We start from the raw sequence: 18,841 nt of genomic DNA, 5'->3' as shown, positions 1-18,841 counted from the left end.
AATCTCTACTTCATACATTTTAAATTGTTCAAGTATAGTATAATTGGTTAAAGAGTTTAGAAAATGTTTTGAAGGATAAAATAATGAGTTTTAACTAACTTTTTGCTTCTGTTGTTGGTACTTTCATGGAAGTGTATTTCTTAGTCAAAAAATGAAGTTTTCATATAGAATTACTTAGGAGAGTTTTGAGAGATCTATGATAAATACATTTACATATATACTTGTTAGATTTGACAGCATGAGGATGCAGTATTTTAATTTTGATAGAATTTTGCTTAGAAAGTGATGGGTAGGGAAAACCTTAAAATTGTCTTTACTGTTTGTGCTTTGTTTCCTCTCCCTTTTCCAGGTACTGTACCCCAAGATACTTGGATTATGAAGATTTGGAGCGCAAGTACTGGAAGAACTTAACCTTCGTGGCACCCATTTATGGTGCAGACATTAATGGGAGCATATATGATGAGGTATATTTCTATTATAGTGGGTTTTATAAGGTATCATTTCATGTTACTGTTTTTGTTACCGTTTTAGGTGGTTGAGAAGCAGTTATTTGTTGTGCTTTGTGTGATCCATAACTCCTCATAGGACAAGAGGAAATAAAGACATCAGTATTGCTACTGCTGCTGGGTTTTAAATTGAAACTAGCTAATTGTACAAATACCTGAGACTGTTCAACAGTAAAATAGTATGTAGTTATCCAGCTAGTCTTTAAATTACACTCAGAATTTTTAAAAGCAAAAGTACATTATAAAAATACTTGGGAAACAGGAAATATTATTCATAATAGTACCACCTTAAGAAAAAAAGTAGTATTAATATGTGTTGTGGCTCAGATGGTAAAGTATCTGTCTGCAATGCTGGAGACCCAGGTTCTATCCCTGGGTCGGGAAGATCCCCTGGAGAAGGAAATGGCAACCCACTCTAGTACTCTCGCCTGGAAAATCCCAGACAGAGGAGCCTGGTAGGCTATAGTTCATGGGGTCGCAAAGAGTTGGACAAGACTGAGTGACTTGACTTTAATTTGCTTTCCTGTAACATGCTTATATTCTCTTTTTTTTACTGCCCCCAAATTGTGAGGAATTTTTTTTTTTAAATACACATTGCAGTCTTTCCACTTATTTTTCATGAGAACATAATCTGCTTGATATAATGTTACCCTTCTTGCCTTCCCCAATACTTAAAATCCTATTAATTTTTTTTCCTTTTGAAACCTTTTTTACATTTTCCATTGTTTTATTTTGAAAAATTTCTTGCCTGCCAAAAAGTTGAAGTAATGCAGTGAACACTTGATGCCTTTACATGGATTCACGAGTTGTTAATTTTGCCGCATTTGCTTTTTGTTTCTCTGTCACTCTATCTTTGTTTCTGTCTCTCTGTCCCTTTGCTGTAACATTTGAGAGTGAGTTACAAACATCATGACAGTTCACCCTTAATTATTTCAGCATGAATCTTTCAGTTATAAGGCAATTTAAGATTTATATTGGGCTTCCCTTGTGGCTCAGCTGGTAAGAATCTGCCTGTAATGCGGGAGACCTAGGTTCGATCCCTGGGTTGGAAAGATCCCCTGGAGGAGGGAAAGGCCACTCACTCCAGTATTCTGGCCTGGAGAATTCCATGGAGTGTATGGTCCATGGGGTTGCAAAGAGTCGGACACGACTGAGTGACTTTCAACATTTATATAATAGTATCTAATATAGAGACTATGTTCATAGATTCTTAAGTTTCCCAGTAATGTTCTTTATAAACTGCTTTTTCCCCCATATGAAGGATCCAGTCAAGAATTTCCCTTTATTTTTTAAAAAAGTAGTATATTTTTGGCTGTGCTGGGTCTTCATTGCTGTGCAGGGCTTTCTCTAGTTGCAGAGTGGGGGCTACTCTCTAGTTGTGGTGCATGGGCTTCTCATTGTGGTGGCTTCTCTTGTTGCAGAGCACAGGCTCTAAGCAGATAGGCTTCAGTAGTTGGAGCACGCTGGCTCAGTAGTTGTGCTCGTGGGCCCCAGAGCATGCAGGCTTCAGTAGTTGTGACTCGCAGGCTCTACGAGCACAGCCTTAGAAGTTTCGGTGCATGGGCTTAGTTGCTCCGCGCCAGGTGAATCTTTCCAGACCAGAGGTCAAACTCATGTTCCCTGCATTGGCAGGCAGACTCTTGTCCACTGTGCCACCAAGGAAGTCTGAAAAAACCATTGTTATTTTTGAAAATGGGCTGGGTATTAGGTGATACTGTGAAATTACTGATGTCCTATTCAATGTGATGATGGCATGGTGGCTTTGTCTTTACTAAAGAATAAGTCAATAAGAATATACTTGGAGTACAAATGAATCACTTTTCTATACAGCAGGATTTAACACAACATTGTAAATCAAATATACTTCAATTTTTTAAAAGTAGGGAAAGAGAATATACTTTTTGTATATGTTTTTATTTATATATATGTTTTTTTATTTTTTATATGTTTTTATATATGTTTTTATTTTGTGTCTTCTGTGTGGCTTCTTCCCTGTGGTATCCTGGCAAGTTTGCAGGTTTCTGCAAACACACATACACACAAACACTTATATTAATATATATACCTAGATATATATATACACATGCACATAGACATATATTTTCCTTATAAATTGAGACTGTACACTGAAAAATATATAGGTAAAATAACATGCGTTCTGGAATTTGTTTTTAAAATATCTCAGGACATAAAGTGGAATGTATATAGTTGAGTGACGATTGGCCAAGTATTGGCAAATGAAGCTAGATGATGGATACATGATGTTTAAAATATGTATGTTTGGAATATTACAAGTTAAAAAAGGGAAAACATTCTTTCTTTTTCCCCCTTTTGGATTTTCACCAGTATAAGTAACCTCCATATTGATAATGTATTGTTAAGTTAGTACATACTTGTATAGAAAAATTTAAAAATAGAGAAAAAAATGAAGAAAAGATTACTTATAAGCTTATCAAACAAGCATAACCTCTGTGGTTTCCTTTTGGCCTTTTATGTTAGTGTGTATATATACTTGCATGTGTGTTTGTGTTTCCCCACCTCAAAGGCTGAGGTGCTTTGCTTTAGAAGCATTTTCAGTATTGCTCTCCAGAGGATCATTTCAGTGCATTCTAGCTCCAGCGGTTTCAGATTGTACCTTATATTAAGTCTTTGCTGTGTTTTTTGGTATTTCAATTCCATGTATATTCTTTTTCCCTCCTTTTAAGAAATTGAAGTATATTTGATTTACAATGTTGTGTTAAATTCTGCTGCATAGCAAAGTGATTCATTTGTACTCCAAGTATATTCTTACTGATTTATTCTTTAATAGCGACAAATCTCTTTTAAGTTTGCATGTTTTGTTTACTTACATTTAAGAAAATGGGTGCCATTAGTACTAAATCTTCCTTACAGAAGATGGCATCTTGAAATGGGTGAGGCCAAGCGAATACTGTTGGTATTTTCAGTTGAGGCCCAGAAAAGTTAGTGTTTTCTCAAAGTTATGAGGCTGGTAGGCTGCTAGGTGCCCCTATTCTCCACACCAGTTTTAAGGAAGTCATTACGTAGAGTCAGTCTCACAGTTGTGGAAATGTGTAAAGCTAGGTCTGTGTCACCTGCAAATGTCCCCTGAGCTCATGGTTTATTTTGTGTCTTCTCCGTGGTTTCTTCCCTCTGGTATCCTGGCAAGTTTTCAGGTTTGTGAAAGAAAGGCAGCTGAAGAATCATCTGAATTTTGGGCTGAGAGGTTGCGTGTCTTAAGGCTCAAAAATAAAACTTAGTCAAGATTTTTTTCTAACCACACCTTGGGGTCATTGAGCTCTTTGTTCCTTTTTTGCAAATATAATTATGGAGTAGAAACAGCATATGATTTTCAGAACAGCTAACATAAAGCTGCCCTGAACTAGCTTTTCATATTTGATAGTAAAATAATATAATTGTTGACAGCACAGATGAGGCTGATGGGCTTAGTTTTGTAGTGCTTATTAATTTACTGCATGTGTTTGAAAACCAGTTACACAATGGCATTGCTTCAAGGGAACATTGACTTTAGACTTCAGATTTGAGTAACTTTAGTTATTAAAATTTGATGAACAAAATTCACTGGTTTGTAAACATGCAGTTTTTAAAGCACCCTCATTATTTACAAGTTTTGGAGCCAGAAATCTGTCATTTTGGTAGGACCTACAAGGCATAGTATTTTATGGAATTTCTATAGGGGCATTTAGTAACTCCAGAACTGAGCTGACATTTTCAGTGCTTTTGTAGCATAAAGAAAGACATGAGAGATGTTGTGAACTGGTACTGGTAAACAAAACCAATCACACTCAAGACAACTAAATTCAAGCAAATGAAGAGTAACTTGTATTTGCCCCCTTGAGGTAGATGGAGAGCAACAAGAGAAAGAGTGTGTTAAAGAGAGTAATGAAGAGTGAGTGTAATAATAACTTGTGTCAGGAACATTTGAAATCATTGCAATGAATGTGCATTGGAAAAAGCTTGTGTGTTGTTTTGCTCTTTCCTGTTATATCTTTGCATTGTTTAACTGTGCAGTTCAGTATTTAAATTGTATTGGATGTTGGTTTTTTATGGTTCATAGCATTATTTTGAAAGGGATTATAGTCATCAATGGAGAAGGCAATGGCACCCCACTCCAGTACTTTTGCCGAGAAAATCCCATGGACGGAGGAGCCTGGTAGGCTGCAGTCTATGGGGTTGCTAAGAGTCGGACACGACTGAGCGACTTCACTTTCACTTTTCACTTCCATGCATTGGAGAAGGAAATGGCAACCCACTCCAGTGTTCTTGCCTGGAGAATCCCAGGGACGGGAAGCCTGGTGGGCTGCCGTCTATGGGATCGCACAGAGTCGGACACGACTGAAGCGACTTAGCAGCAACAGCATAGTCATCAAATTGTAGTTCACTTTCCTGCCTAATTTCTAGTTATGGCTATTCCTTTTCATGTTGAAAGAAGGATTCAAAATTCATAACCTTCTATTGGTGGGGATAGGAGTTCCTAGAGAGGGTGTGGGGAACGTAAGAGAAACAGTTTGTGCAGGGTGCGCAGGTGAATAAGGATCCTGGTTCTCAGGTAATTCACAGACTTGGGGGACAGGTGTGGGGTTCCAGGGAGCCCAGAGAGGCACTTTGAGTAGCTTGCTGTAGAAGGAAGATTTTTTTTTTGTAGGAGAGATGAGCTTGGTCTAGATGAGCAAGTTCAAGACAGGTAGAGGGAGAGGAGAGAAGAATGGGACAGAAACTAGGTAAATTGAAGGATAAGATTGCACTTAATAATTTGTCTCTCCCCTCTTTCTTTTTTTAAAAACTGAATTTGAAGGTTTTTTGGTGAGCTTGGGCTTAAGGAAAGTGAGGCAGACCTGGAATAGTGGCTGTAGGATCTGAGGGAGAAGATCAGCCTGGTGGGAGATGGATTGTAGGGGCCCTTCCTGCTTGGATATTTATCTTGTAGCACCAAGGAAGTCTGTTAAGGGACAAAAAGGGGTGCCGTTGTAGTGTTGATCCAGTTGTGGATACAACATAGGAATTAGGGGTGAGGGTGTTCGTAACGGACTGGTTGAGGACCATCAGTCTTATAGTAAAGGAACTAGGGTCTGGAGATTCCAGGGGAGAAGTCTTGGTCCCTCTTTCATTCGACTGATGTTTTCAGAGCTTGATTTCCTTAGGATATACTTAAAAATCTCAGCACCATGGGCAGTGGCCTCTGGCAGCAGTAACAGTAGCATGATGTAAGGAAGTTGCTGTTGTTTAGTTGCTTAGTCATGTCTGACTCTTGTGACCCCATGGACTATAGTCCGCCAGGCTCCTCTGTCCATGGGGTTTCCTAGGCAAGATTCTAGAGTGGGTTGCCATTTCCTTCTCCAGGGGATCTTCCCGATCCAGGGATCAAGTCCTTGTCTCCTGCATTGGCAGGTGGATTCTTTTACCACTGAGCCACCAGGGAAGCCCTTAAGGTAGTTACTACTTTTTAAACCAAAATGCCAAGCCTATCAAAGGCATGACATGACAAAGCCCAGTCTTTGAATGTATGATGCAAAGCCTTGCTTGTCTTTGTAAATGAAGTTTTATTGGAGCATAGCCTTATTGTCCATCTACATATTATATATGGTTTTTTGCACTACAGTGGGAGAGTTGAGTCATTGTGACAGATTGTATGGCCCACAAAAGCTAAGTCCTTTGCAGAAAAGGTTTGCCAACTCCTAATACAAAGGCACAAATTATTTGCTTTTGGGGAAGGATTCTCAAAACTTTTTTAAGATATAGGTAAAATTCTGAATGTTTTTAGTTATGACCATGTTGATATCTTGACTATGACTATATTTATATTGATTATGTTAAGAACCTGAAATGAAATTTGGTAATGTCAGGGACCTTCTGTAAGTAAAGAAGTTCCTGAACTTAGAAATAGAGCCACCTGTGTTTTTGGGTGGCGTTTGATGAGTCCTTGGAAACAGTAACAGAAACATAAGAGTCCCAAGATCTGAAACTCTTATTTTGGTTATATTTTACTAAGGACTGGTATACTGATAAAGTTTTAATGAGGAAATTCCCTGGTGGTCCAGTGGTTAGGACTCTGTGCTTTCACTGACACAGGTCTGTGTTCTGTCCCTGGTTGGGAACTAAGATCCTGCAAACTGTGCAGCATGGAAGGAAAAAGAAAAAGTTTTAATTAACCTTTGTACACTGTTCATTAAAAAAAATTAGTTCTCTGTTTATAGAAACATGGGAGTTACTTCACCAAACAAACACAAAAACAACAGATAAAGAGAAAAGATGAACAGGGAGAAAAAGGTGCTGTAACTATGTGTGATGATTCAGCTTGACTAAGGGACGTTAAAATAAACCCATATCTTAAGGGAAAAAAAGAAGGTATAATATTTCTGGGATAGCCAACAGCCATACTTCCACAGATGTTTGAAGACAGAGTGCATCTCTTTGTTCTGTTTGTGAGGGCTAAGACTAGGCATTAACATTCTTCACTAACATTAGTACAGTGACAGTAAGTCATTCAGGCTTGTGTTCTGTGCTCATTTGGGCTGCATTTCTAACATTATCTATCATATGTACAGTGGTGATTCTCTTATTGATGGTCATTGGTCTTTAAATCAAGGTTTAAAAATGAAGTTCCACGTACTTTCCTTAAGCTGGCTAGTATCTTCTTGATAACACTAGAAGGATCTCAAATAGTATTAATCTGTTTTCAAAACCGTCTTCTTTGCAGGGTTTTCCCTTGGTTGAGTGGTGACAGACACTTCCTTCCCTAAGCCTCACCTGTCTCCTCCATCATCTGGGCTTTCTGATTTGACTACTTCATTCATATCCTAACAGGCATTGCTGTCACAGTGGCCCCTTTGAGATGATGTTTTTCACAGTAGTTCACCAGCAAGGTTCCTGTCTCACAGGAGTTTAGCCTTCTTTGGAAGCTTAATGTCTAGGTACTTCTTTCTTTTGAATAACCCTGTGGGATGACATGGCATTATAATTGACTGTTTCCCTTGTGGGGAACTGTCTTTGATGATAGTTTTCAGCAGTTCATTGGAGGAAGATAGCACATCTCACTGTGAGGGGAGGCCACTTCACCCGTGACCCACAGCTTGCACGGTTTTATCACTGTTCTCCCAGTCTTGCTTTGAAAGTCACCTGCTTTGCTGACATCATGTTCCTCCACTTTGCAACTGCCTTGGGCTTTCCCGGTGGCTCAGTGGTAAAGAATTCGCCTGTGATGTGGGTTCGATCCCTGGGTCAGGACAATCCCCTGGAGGAGGAATGGCAACCCACTCCAGTATTCTTGCTTGGGAAATCCCATGGACAGAGGAGCCTGGCGGGCTACAGTCCATGGGGGTCACAAAGAGTCGAACACGACTGAGCCACTGAGCATCATATCATTGAAGGTGTCTGTCATCTCCTGTACCAGCCTGGTACTCAGTGGTCTCCTACACTGAGAATGACTTATCAGTCTACTGCACAGGGAGTTTCTCTAGTTTTTTATGTATGGTGTTGGTTCAAGTAACACAATTCAGCTTCCCAGGAGCAACTTGGCTGTGTTGTGAGGTGTGGACATGATGAGATCCCGTCTTGTGCACTGCCCTCCAATACTGTGTGCCGTCACCTTCAGCTCTCTCTATGCTCACTTTCTTTCTTCTCAGTTTTTTCCACATGTGAAGAACACATTTTCACCAATAGTGCTTGGAAGATGGTAGCAGTGATGCCCAGTACATTTATGCTGGGCACAAAGCATAATCCTTTAAGGACAAGAACTGAGATATAACTGAATTGCCGTCTTTGTTACTTTACATAGATTTGTATGCAACTGAAAGCTTTCTGGTGGTGGATGTTCACAGGTCATTATAGAGTTTTTGATTTGGTCAGTGAATTTAGGGTAAAAAAATATGTTACTACAGCAGATATTTGGAAAATGAGGACAGAAAATGAAGGATACTTGCATTATTTCTGTTTGTTTCACATAAACTCTGAGTCCAGTGATGGCAGGGATCATTTCTCATAGACTCTCTTGTAACATCTGCTTCCAAGAACGCACCTAAATAATAGTAGGGTTGATGTGTACATAACATTGGTAAAATGGCCTAAGGCCAGATCATGGAGTTTTCTGAAATTTTTTGGTTATCACTCTCTACATCTTGAAGAATGGTTTGAGATTATTTAATAGGGAAGGGGTAGGATCAGAATCATGCTTTAGAAAGTGTGATCATATAATGGCTTATAAGAGGAACTGGTCATGGCAAGAGGCTTGGAGAGTGCTTTTAGGAAGGAGGGAGGAGGGTGGGGTCAGAGTGATCTTGACCCCAGAGTGGTCATGATCCCAAGTGGGTGTTTTTCTGAACCAACTGAGATAGTAGTTCTCAAATTTTGGCCTTTTCAGCACTTATTTATACTTTTAATAATTTATTATGGACTTCAAAGAGCTCTTGTTTATGTGGGTTGTATCTATCCTTGTTTATTGTATTAGAAATTAAAACTGAGAAGGTTTTAGTTCAGTTCAGTTCAGTTGCTCAGTTGTGTCCGACTCTTTGCGACCCCGTGAATCGCAGCACGCCAGGCCTCCCTGTCCATCACCAACTCCCGGAGTTCACTCAGACTCAGGTTTAAAAATATTTAAATCATTAAAAAAATTGTTATGTAATATTCCTATTTTTCTAAAAAAAAGGACTATATTTTCCTAAACACAGAATTTAGTCAGAGAAGTGGTATTTTTTAATGGGTTTTTTAAGTCACTAGTGTCTCAGGGTTGCTAGTCACTTAGTCATATCTAAGTGACTGTCCTCTTTGTGGCCCATGGATTGTGTAGCTTGCCAGGCTCCTCTGTCCATGCAATTCTCACTAATGTCTAGCTTAAATAGAAACCCCTTTCCAGAATCTTGTATCTGCTTTTTGCATTTAATCTGTTGTGATATCATGTAGCATTCTGCACACTCTACCTTACACACATGGGAGAATGAGAGTGAAAAAGGAGAACAGTGTCTTGGAATAGCTGTGATAGTGGCTTTGATGCCACAGACTCAGTGGCCTTTGGGCAACATTGTGAAAACCTTTGCTGTAAGATACTTAGCAGGAAATTCCTTCTCTGATCTCACTCTATGTAAATGATGCAGGCATCTTGAGGCAAGATAACAGTTTTCCGTTCTTGTTTATAGACCTTCAGGTCACTGTGTCCCTGATATGAACCTCAGAGACCTAATTACATTACGAGACAGTGCTTCTCCAACACGAAGTCATGGGGTTATTTGGGGGAGCATCAAGCCATAAATTCTGACATAGATCTCTAGCAAAATTTTTTAAGCAGAAAATGGGCTTGGGGTGTAAACTCAAGTTCCTGCATCTTAAGATATGTAAAATATTTTAAACTGTGTTTGTAAGATATTCCTTTCATATTAATTTGCTAGTCTATTACTTTTATCATCCATGTATTTATTAATAGATAATTGATAGAAAATTTAAAGCTGTTTGAAAAATACAGTGACAAACCTTAAAAAGACAAAAAATTACATCTTTTACTGCATATTTCTTCATGAGAGCTAGGGAATTTTTTCTTTTTTTTGCTACAGATGTATTGGGTAGATGGATGTGTGTGTATGTACTCTTTCTAGTTTTCCATTTTTTTTCTTTATAGTCTACGATTATAAATGCATAACTTTTTTAGGTAAAAATTACTTTTGTTAATACAAGTATTATAAAAATGATGAAAAGCATTAAATGACAGAGAAAATTGAAATCACTCATAATCCTGGCATTCAGAAACAAGAGCTGTCAAAAGAGTTTAGCGTCTTCCCTTCCAATGCTTTTTCTCTGTTTAGTGCTCAGTAGTTTTTTTGAACAGGTGTGGTATCATGGTGAACACAGTTTGGTTTTGTCTCTTCTCCCTCTCACTTTAGCACATAGTGAATGCTTTGCCATGATTACAGATGTTCTTCAACGGGATGATTTAACATTCATTGTATCTCATTTTTATTGGTAGGATGATTTTCTTGAGCAGGGGAAGCAGATAAATCTAAGGTGGAGAAGGACGGTGGGGGCCGCAGAGCAAGGAGGGTATGACAGTTCCTAGGGTTAGGGTAGGGTTGGCCCATGATGCACTGAGGGGTGACCAGATCATCACTAACCCATGAGGCACTTTAACCTCTGGTAACCCACTGCTAACAGAGGCACTTTGCCACCAACACTGCCTCATTTCCTGCCTTTCTCCACAGAAAAACAGAAAGCTGTATTAAATAGCATAAAATATTTGGCCTATTTACTTATATAATAATTCATGTCTGCCATCCCTAGCTGTGACTTTCAGGAAAACAGTTGTTGCCTTAGAGTCTATAAAGGGAAAGGATTGAATTAACAGCTCTCTGAGGTTCCTCTCAGCTTAAACATTTTTGCTTTAAGTAACATTTCTTCAAGAAGGTGAATCGAAGTCTTAGATAAGGAATTTTTTGAGTTCTAGAATTCTTTTGCATTAGAATTTTGTCAAGAACCCCTTTAGAAGAAATCTACTGGCTGAAAGCATATGAATCTTTTTATACTAAGATTTTAGTATTACTGGCATTTAACCTTGCAGATGACTCTCTTATCTTCCTGTAGTTCAGTTCAGATCATTTGCTCAGTCATGTCCAGCTCTTTGCAACCCCATGGACTGCAGCACGCCAGGCTTCCCTGTCCATTACCAAATCCTGGAGCTTGCTCAAACTTATGTCCATTGAGTCCATGATGCCATCCAACCATCTCATCCTCTGTCATCCCCTTCTCCTCCTGGCTTCAATCTTTCCCAGCATCAGGGTCTTTTCCAGTGAGTCAGTTCTTCGCATCAGGTGGCCAAAGTATTGGAGCTTCAGCTTCAGCTTCAGTCCTTCCAATGAATATTCAGGACTGATTTCCTTTAGGATGGACTGGTTGGATCTCCTTGCAGTCCAAGGGATTCTTAAGAGTCTTCTCCAACACCGCGGTTCAAAAGGATCAATTCTTCAATGCTCAGCTTTCTTTATAGTCCAACTCTCACATCCATACATGACTACTGGAAACACCATAGCCTTGACTAGACGACCTTTGTGGACAAAGTAATGTCTCTGCTTTTTAATATGCTGTCTAGGTTGGTCATAACTTTCTTTCCAAGGAGCAAGTGTCTTTTAATTTCATGGCTGCGGTCACCATCTCCAATGATTCTGGAGCCTAAGAAAAGAAAGTCTGTCACTGTTTCCACTGTTATCCCATCTGTTGCCATGAAGTGTTGGGACTGGATGCCATGATCTTGGTTTTTTGAATGTTGAGTTTTAAGCCAACTTTTTCACTCTCTTCTTTCACTTTCATCAAGAGGCTCTTTAGTTCTTCACTTTCTGCCGTAAGGGTGGTATCATCTGCGTATCTGAGGTTATTGATATTTCTCCTGGCAATTTTGATTCCAGCTTGTGCTTCATCCAGCACGGCATTTTGCATGATGTACTCTGCATATAAGTTACATAAGGAGGGTGACAATATACAGCCTTGATGTACTCCTTTCCCAGTTTTGAACCAGTCTGTGGTTCCATGTCCAGTTCTAGCTGTTGCATCTTGACCTGCATACAGATTTCTCAAAAGGCAGGTCAGGTGGTCTGGTATTCCCATCTCTTGAGGAATTTTCTGCAGTTTGTGCTCCACACAGTCAAAGGCTTTGGTGTAGTCAATAAAGTAGTAGATGTTTTTTTGGAACTCGCTTGCTTTTTAGTTAATCCAGCTGATGTTGGCAATTTGATCTGTGGTTCCTCTGCCTTTTCTAAATCCAGCTTGAACATCTGAAAATTCTCGGTTCATGTACTGTTGAAGCCTTGCTTGGAGAATTTTGAGCATTACTTTGCTAGCGTATGAGATGAGTTCAATTGTGTGGTAGTTTGAGCATTCTTTGGTATTGCCTTTCTTTGGGATTGGAATGAAAGCTGACTTTTTCCAGTCGTGTGGCCACTGCTGAGTTTTCCAAATTTGCTGGCATATTGAGAGCAGCACTTTCACAGCATCATCTTTCAGGATTTGAAATAGCTCAGCTGGAATTCTGTCCCCTCCACTAGCTTTGTTTGTAGTGATGCTTCCTAAGGCTCACTTGACTTCGCACTCCAGGATATCTGGCTCTAGGTGAGTGATTACACCATTGTGGTTATCTGGGTCATTAAGATCTTTTTTTGTATAGTTCTGTGTATTCTTGCCACCTCTTAATATCTTCTGCTTCTGTTAGGTCCATACCATTTCTATCCTTTATTGTGCCCATCTTTGAATGAAATGTTCCCTTGGTATCACTGATTTTCTTAAAGCCATCTCTAATCTTTCCCATTCTGTTGTTTTACTCTGTCTTTGCATTGATCACTGAGGAAGCCTTTCCTATCTCTACTTGCTATTCTTTGGAACTCAGCATTCAGATGGGTATATCTTTCCTTTTCTCCTTTGCCTTTAGCTTCTCTTTTTTTTCACAGCTATTTATAAGGCCTCCTCAGACAACTATTTTACAATCATTTTGCCTTTTTGCATTTCTTTTTCTTGGGAATGGTCTTGATCATTGCCTCTTTACAATGTCACGAACCTGCAGTGGGGTGGCTTAAATATGTTCATCCACCAGATGGTGCTGTTGGACAACAAATTTTTCTAAGGCACCAGGTTTCTAAAATATTAAATATTTTAGATAAAATATTTAAACTGAGTAAAATATTTAAACTGAGTCACCAGTGTCCTTTCCATTTTATATTTTTATCATGTTAGGATATGATTTATCCTGAAATAAGGAATATTTTGAAGCCAAAACACTAGCTGTATGTGTAATTTTCACATCCAAGGGAAAATACTGTCATTCTAGACATGCTTTCATGCTAAGAGAGAGCTATTGGCCTTGGATTGTAACTTTTAGATTTTCATTCTGTGTTAAAGCTTCTATTTAATAAGAACTCATTATCTGCCAGCGTATTATGGCTGATCTTTAGTGAATGAAGTCTTAGCCTGATGATCTCAAGTTATGTCATCCAGACCAGGGGTGGGGGTGTGTGTGTGTAATAGTACTTCTATTCATTTGTCACATTGCATGTAGAATGTCCCATCAGTTCTGGAAGCTGTGTTTTCAGAAGAGTATTGTTAGAGAATTGTTGATAGAAGAAGATTAAGCTGATTTGCGGGCTGACCTCAGAGTATATGACTGCTGACTCAAAGTGCCTGTCTTGCACATGAGAGGGTTAGGTGGGATCACTGTGGGGAAAAGCAGTTTTGGCTGTGGAAGTGCTAAATTGATAGACACACACACGAGTCCCACATAGAGTTCCATCCCTGAGGGGGAAAAGGGTGACAAGTCTGGCTGAGATGGAGAGTTTGGGTAGTTGCTTGCCCTTGCTAGCTTCTTAGCATTGGTTTCTCAAAATAAATCATCACCTGTCTGTGGGCTTTTGGGGTCACTGGGACAGTTACATGAGTCCCAGGAGTATGATTCTAATTATGTTCTAAATCAGGATTTTTTAAAAAAAGAGATATCACTAAAATTATAAAATGATTTTGTCTGTTTCTAGGTTTATACATTTAATTTTTTAAAAAATTATTTTTCGTATGTTCTAAATGAGAAAATGTAGTTTAATATTCTGGCAAATTGTTAGTATTTTCTTTTTTGTTGAAGGAATAATGTTGAGCTTATTTATATGATCTAGATTTTTTTCACTAAGAGGAATGAAAATGAGACCATTGACAATACCTTAAGTTGTTTTTCTTCATGAAGAACAAAAGGATCTTATTTGAGCCCTCTGCCAGGTGTTATTCGAGTGTGCTAAATCTAAGGTTGCTTTAAGTGCGAAGCAGCATTGAGGAAGAAATGAAGTAAGGTGGAAAAAACAGCAAGAAGAAACAGAGGAAAAAGTAGATAAAGTCCTGTAGGAATAGGGAGAAACATATATATTCTTTATGTTAATTGTAATTTGCCTGGCATTAATAGTTGTAAAGAGGCTCAAGCCCTGCCCACACTTTGGTACCTTTCAAAAACTAAGTGGCTTAACTACTTCTTTAGGAGGATCACATTAACATCACAGACTCTGATAATGATATTACTTTCTTAGATCCACCAGAGAATGGGACAAGTTGGGGACCTGTGCATTTGCTTACTAAGGAGGAAATGTATTAGACATTATTTTACTGTCAGTAGTAGTTCATTTCGGTTCAGTTGCTCAGTCATGTCCGACTCTTTGCAACCCCATGGACTGCAGCATGGCAGGCTTCCCTGTCCATCACCGAATCCCAGAGCTTACTCAAACTCACATCTATCGAGTCAGTGATGCCATCTTACCGTCTCATCCTCTGTTGTCCCCTTCTCCTCCTGGCTTCAGTCTTTCCCAGCATCAGAGTCTTTTCCAATGAGTCAGTTCTTCACATCAGGTAGCCAAAGTATTAGAGTTTCAGCTTCAGCTTCAGTCCTTCCATTTCCTTTAGGATGGACTGGTTGGATCTCCTTGCAGTCCAAGGGATTCTCAAGAGTCTTCTCCAACACCACAGTTCAAAAGGATCAATTCTTCAACGCTCAGTTTTCTTTATAGTCCAACTCTCACATCCATACATGACTACTGGAAACACCATAGCCTTGACTAGACTACCTTTGTGGACAAAGTAATGTCTCTGCTTTTTAATATGCTGTCTAGGTTGGTCATAACTTTCCTTCCAAGGAGGAAGCGTCTTTTAATTTCATGGCTGCAGTCACCATCTGCAGTGATTTTGGAGCCCAAGAAGATAAGGTCTCTCATTGTTTCCACTGTTTTCCCATCTGTTTGCCATGAAGTGTTGAGACTGGATGCCATGATCTTAGTTTTCTGAATGTTTAGTTTTAAGCCAACTTTTTCACTCTCCTCTTTCACTTTCATCAAGAGGCTCTTTAGTTCTTCTTCACTTTCTGCCATAAGGGTGGTGTCATCCGCATATCTGAGGTTATTGGTATTTCTCCCAGAAATCTTGAGATTCCAGCTTGTGCTTCATCCAGCTCAGCATTTCTCATGATGTACTGTGCATATAAGTTAAATAAGCAGGGTGACAGTATACAGCCTTGATGTACTCCTTTCCAAATTTGGAAATAGTCTGTTGTTCCATGTTCAGTTCTAAATGTTGCTTGTTGATTTCTCAGGAGGCATGTCAGGTGGTCTGGTATTCCCATCTCTTTGAGAATTTTCCACAGTTTATTGTGATCCACACAGTCAAAGGCTTTGGCATAGTCAATAAAGTAGAAATAGATGTTTTTCTGGAACTCTCTTGCTTTTTCGATGACCCAGTGGATGTTGGTCATTTGATTTCTGGTTCCTCTGCCTTTTCTAAATCCAGCTTGAACATCTGGAAGTTCATAGTTGATGTACTATTGAAGCCTTGCTTGGAGAATTTTGAGCATTACTTTGCTAGCGTGTGAGATGAGTTCAATTGTGTGGTAGCTTGAGCATTCTTTGGCATTGCCTTTCTTTGGGATTGGAATCAAAACAGACCTCTCCCAGTCGTGTGGCCACTGCTGAGTTTTCCAAATTTGCTGGCATATTGAATGCAGCACTTTCACAGCATCGTCGTTTAGAAGTGAAATAGCTCAACTGGAATTCTATCACCTCCACTAGCTTTGTTTGTAGTGATGCTTCCTAAGGCCCACTTGACCTCACATTCCAGGATGTCTGACTCTAGATGAGTAATCACATCATCATAGTTATCTGGGTCATGAAGATCTATTTTGTATAGTTTTCATGTGTATTCTTGCCACCTCCTCTTAATAGCTTGTGCTTCTGTTAGGTCCATGCCATTTCTGTCCTTTATTGTGCCCATTTTGCATGAAATGTTCTCTTGGTGTTTTTAATTTTCTTCAAGAGATCTCTAGACTTTCCCATTCTATTGTTTTCCTCTGTTTCTTTACATTGATCACTGAGGAAGGCTTTCTTATCTCTCCTTGCTGTTCTTTCCAACTCTGCCTTCAAATTGGTATATCTTTCCTTTTATTCTTTGCCTTTTGTGTAAGGCAGAGGAGTCAGTAGTAGAGACCTTACCACAAATGGCAAACAAATTGTTTAGTTTTCATTACAAATTTGAGGCAGGTGGTCTAGGGCCATGTTGCTTCTGTGATGCCATCAGAGACATGCACTGCCAGCAGGTACTTTTGCCACCTTCACTATGACATACTTACCCTCGTGCTCTTGTGGTAGCTGCTCATTGTGTCTGAATGGTGAGCGAAGAAGGGCACAGGATTTGAGCCTGCTCAGTCAGCCTCCTGAAAGCTTTCTTCTGGAACTCCTGCTCAGTTATTACCAGTTACATCTCATTGGCCAGAACCATGCATAACTAGCCTTAGCTGTAACTACTTTGTTCTTTCAGTTAAGTGAGGTTCTATTAGTAAAGAAGGTAAAAATAGATACTGCAAACATAGGCAATCTCTGTTGTAAAAGTATATTAAGACAATGATTTTGAAGTACTGTGTTGCACTGCAGTATAATACACTTTCAAGAGTTGAATTAGACAAAGGGCTTAGTAGTCTAGAGAATAAGAATACAAGTGAAAGTGTTAGTTGCTCAGTTGTGTCTAACTCTTTGCAGTCCTATGCACTGTAGCCATCAGGCTTCTCTGTCCATGGGATTCTCTAGGCAAGAATGCTGGAGTGGGTTGCCATTTCCTTCTCAAGGGGGTCTTCCCAACCCAGATCTTCAGCATTGCAGACAGATTTACTGTCTGAGCCACCTCGGAAGCCTTAGTCTAGAAAATATGAATTCATCAGTAAAAATTGTAGTGTTTTAAATTTCCTGTATTTACAAAGAAATTGTCAGTGTCTGGGTTTGGAATTTTACTATTTTCTTAAATGTTGAGATAATTGATCCTCTTTAAAGGAGAACAAGGCTTTTATGCTTCAGATTCCTTTTAGGATTTTCTGCAAGAGTCATGTGTAGATGTATAAAATAAAGTCAACAAGTTCTATTTATTATTTCTGTAAGTTTCTTTCTTTCTTTTTTTTATTAATAGAATGCATGTCTGAGTGAATCCATGAATCCTGCTCTTGGCCTCATGCAGTTTTTTTCAAATCATCTTTTTGATTGATAGTCCTTAAAAAAATAGGAAAGTAGCAAATATAATCACCAAATTATTAACTTTCCCTTCCAGTCATTGGGGGATTGAGGGAAGTCTTTCTCTCCTTGATTGTATAAAAGTTTAGAATTGACTTTCTGGCTGATTGGTTGGCTCTGAGGCTTCGGGCACAGTAATACCAGCTCGGGTTAGAGTTTTCCATTGTCACCCTTGAATTCTGGTTACACAGTAGTGAGCTGTGAGATCTTGGGTGAGTTATCTGACTTCTCCTGGGGCAGCGGTTGCATCTGTATAATGGCACTAATAGTAGATCGTAGTTCTGTTTATCACCTCATAGGGTAAAATGAGATGAATAAGTAAAACACCTAGAGCAAGGCCTGCTGCATATTATGTACTGAGGAACAGCTGCAGCCGGCGGCAGTAGTAAAGCAAAGTGGGACACAAATCCTGAAGCCCTAATGAAATGTTCACTAGCTGATTCTGACCAAGAGAATTGTGAAGAATGCTGTTCTGCAATATTCATTGACTTAGAAGTCCAACCCACCATCAGTTTATTCTTTCTACCATCTGTCGAAGCCTGTCATGTCAGAGCACTGAAGGGTGTTTGATTAGGGGTTACTACTAAAGAAAATGTGCCTGCTCTTCTCACGAGATACGCTGCTATCCTCTTGTCACTAAGACAAGGTGCCAGGGCAGAAACGGTACTGTGGGATGTGACTCAAGAGATGTTCTCTTTTTCATGACTTTTCCTTTATCATATTTTTAGAATGTATTATCTCATTTTATATGTGAAGGTTACATTTTAAAGCACAGTGATACATTGAGTACCCCAAACCCACCATGCAGTCCCATAGCTAAAACAATACTGTTGTGCTGCTCATGGGATGCTCTTTCTACAGTCCTTCTTTGCTATCCCACCCCATCACCATGAGTGGCCTGAACTTTGTGTTTGGTATCTTGCCTAAAAAAAAAACAACCCCAAAGCAAATTTTGTTGTTGTTGTTGAAGTATAGTTGATTTCGAATGTTTTTTTTAGTTTCAGGTGTGCAGCAAAGTGATTAAGTTATACATATACAAGTATCTATTCTTTTTCAAATTCTTTTGCATTTAGGTAGTTACAGAATACTGAGCAGAGTTTCCTGTGCTACACAGTAGGTCCTTGTTGGTTGTCTGTTTTATTGATAAATACAGCACTGTGTACATGTCAATCCCAAACTTCCTAATTACCTCTTCCACCCACCCTTGCCCTCTAGTAACCATAAGTTTGTTCTCTAAGTCTCTGAATCTGTTTCTGTTTTGTAAATAAGTTCATTTGTATCATT

At 39.2% G+C, this 18,841-nt stretch overlaps 1 protein-coding gene across 10 annotated transcripts in view; it reads left to right on the top strand.

The window, feature by feature from the left end:
- Positions 1-18,841, top strand: part of KDM4C (lysine demethylase 4C) — a 407,208-nt gene that overhangs the window by 42,153 nt on the left and 346,214 nt on the right. For all 10 annotated transcript variants that reach the window (XM_025281534.3, XM_044939894.2, XM_006076447.4 and 7 more), the window contains one exon: positions 350-464. In XM_025281534.3, coding sequence (XP_025137319.3) covers positions 350-464 — 115 coding nt within the window. The remainder of the gene's footprint in view (positions 1-349; positions 465-18,841) is intronic.

Source organism: Bubalus bubalis, chromosome 3 (assembly GCF_019923935.1).
Source record: "Bubalus bubalis isolate 160015118507 breed Murrah chromosome 3, NDDB_SH_1, whole genome shotgun sequence".
NCBI lineage: Eukaryota > Metazoa > Chordata > Mammalia > Artiodactyla > Bovidae > Bubalus > Bubalus bubalis.
This window is presented reverse-complemented; position numbering and strand designations above follow the sequence as displayed.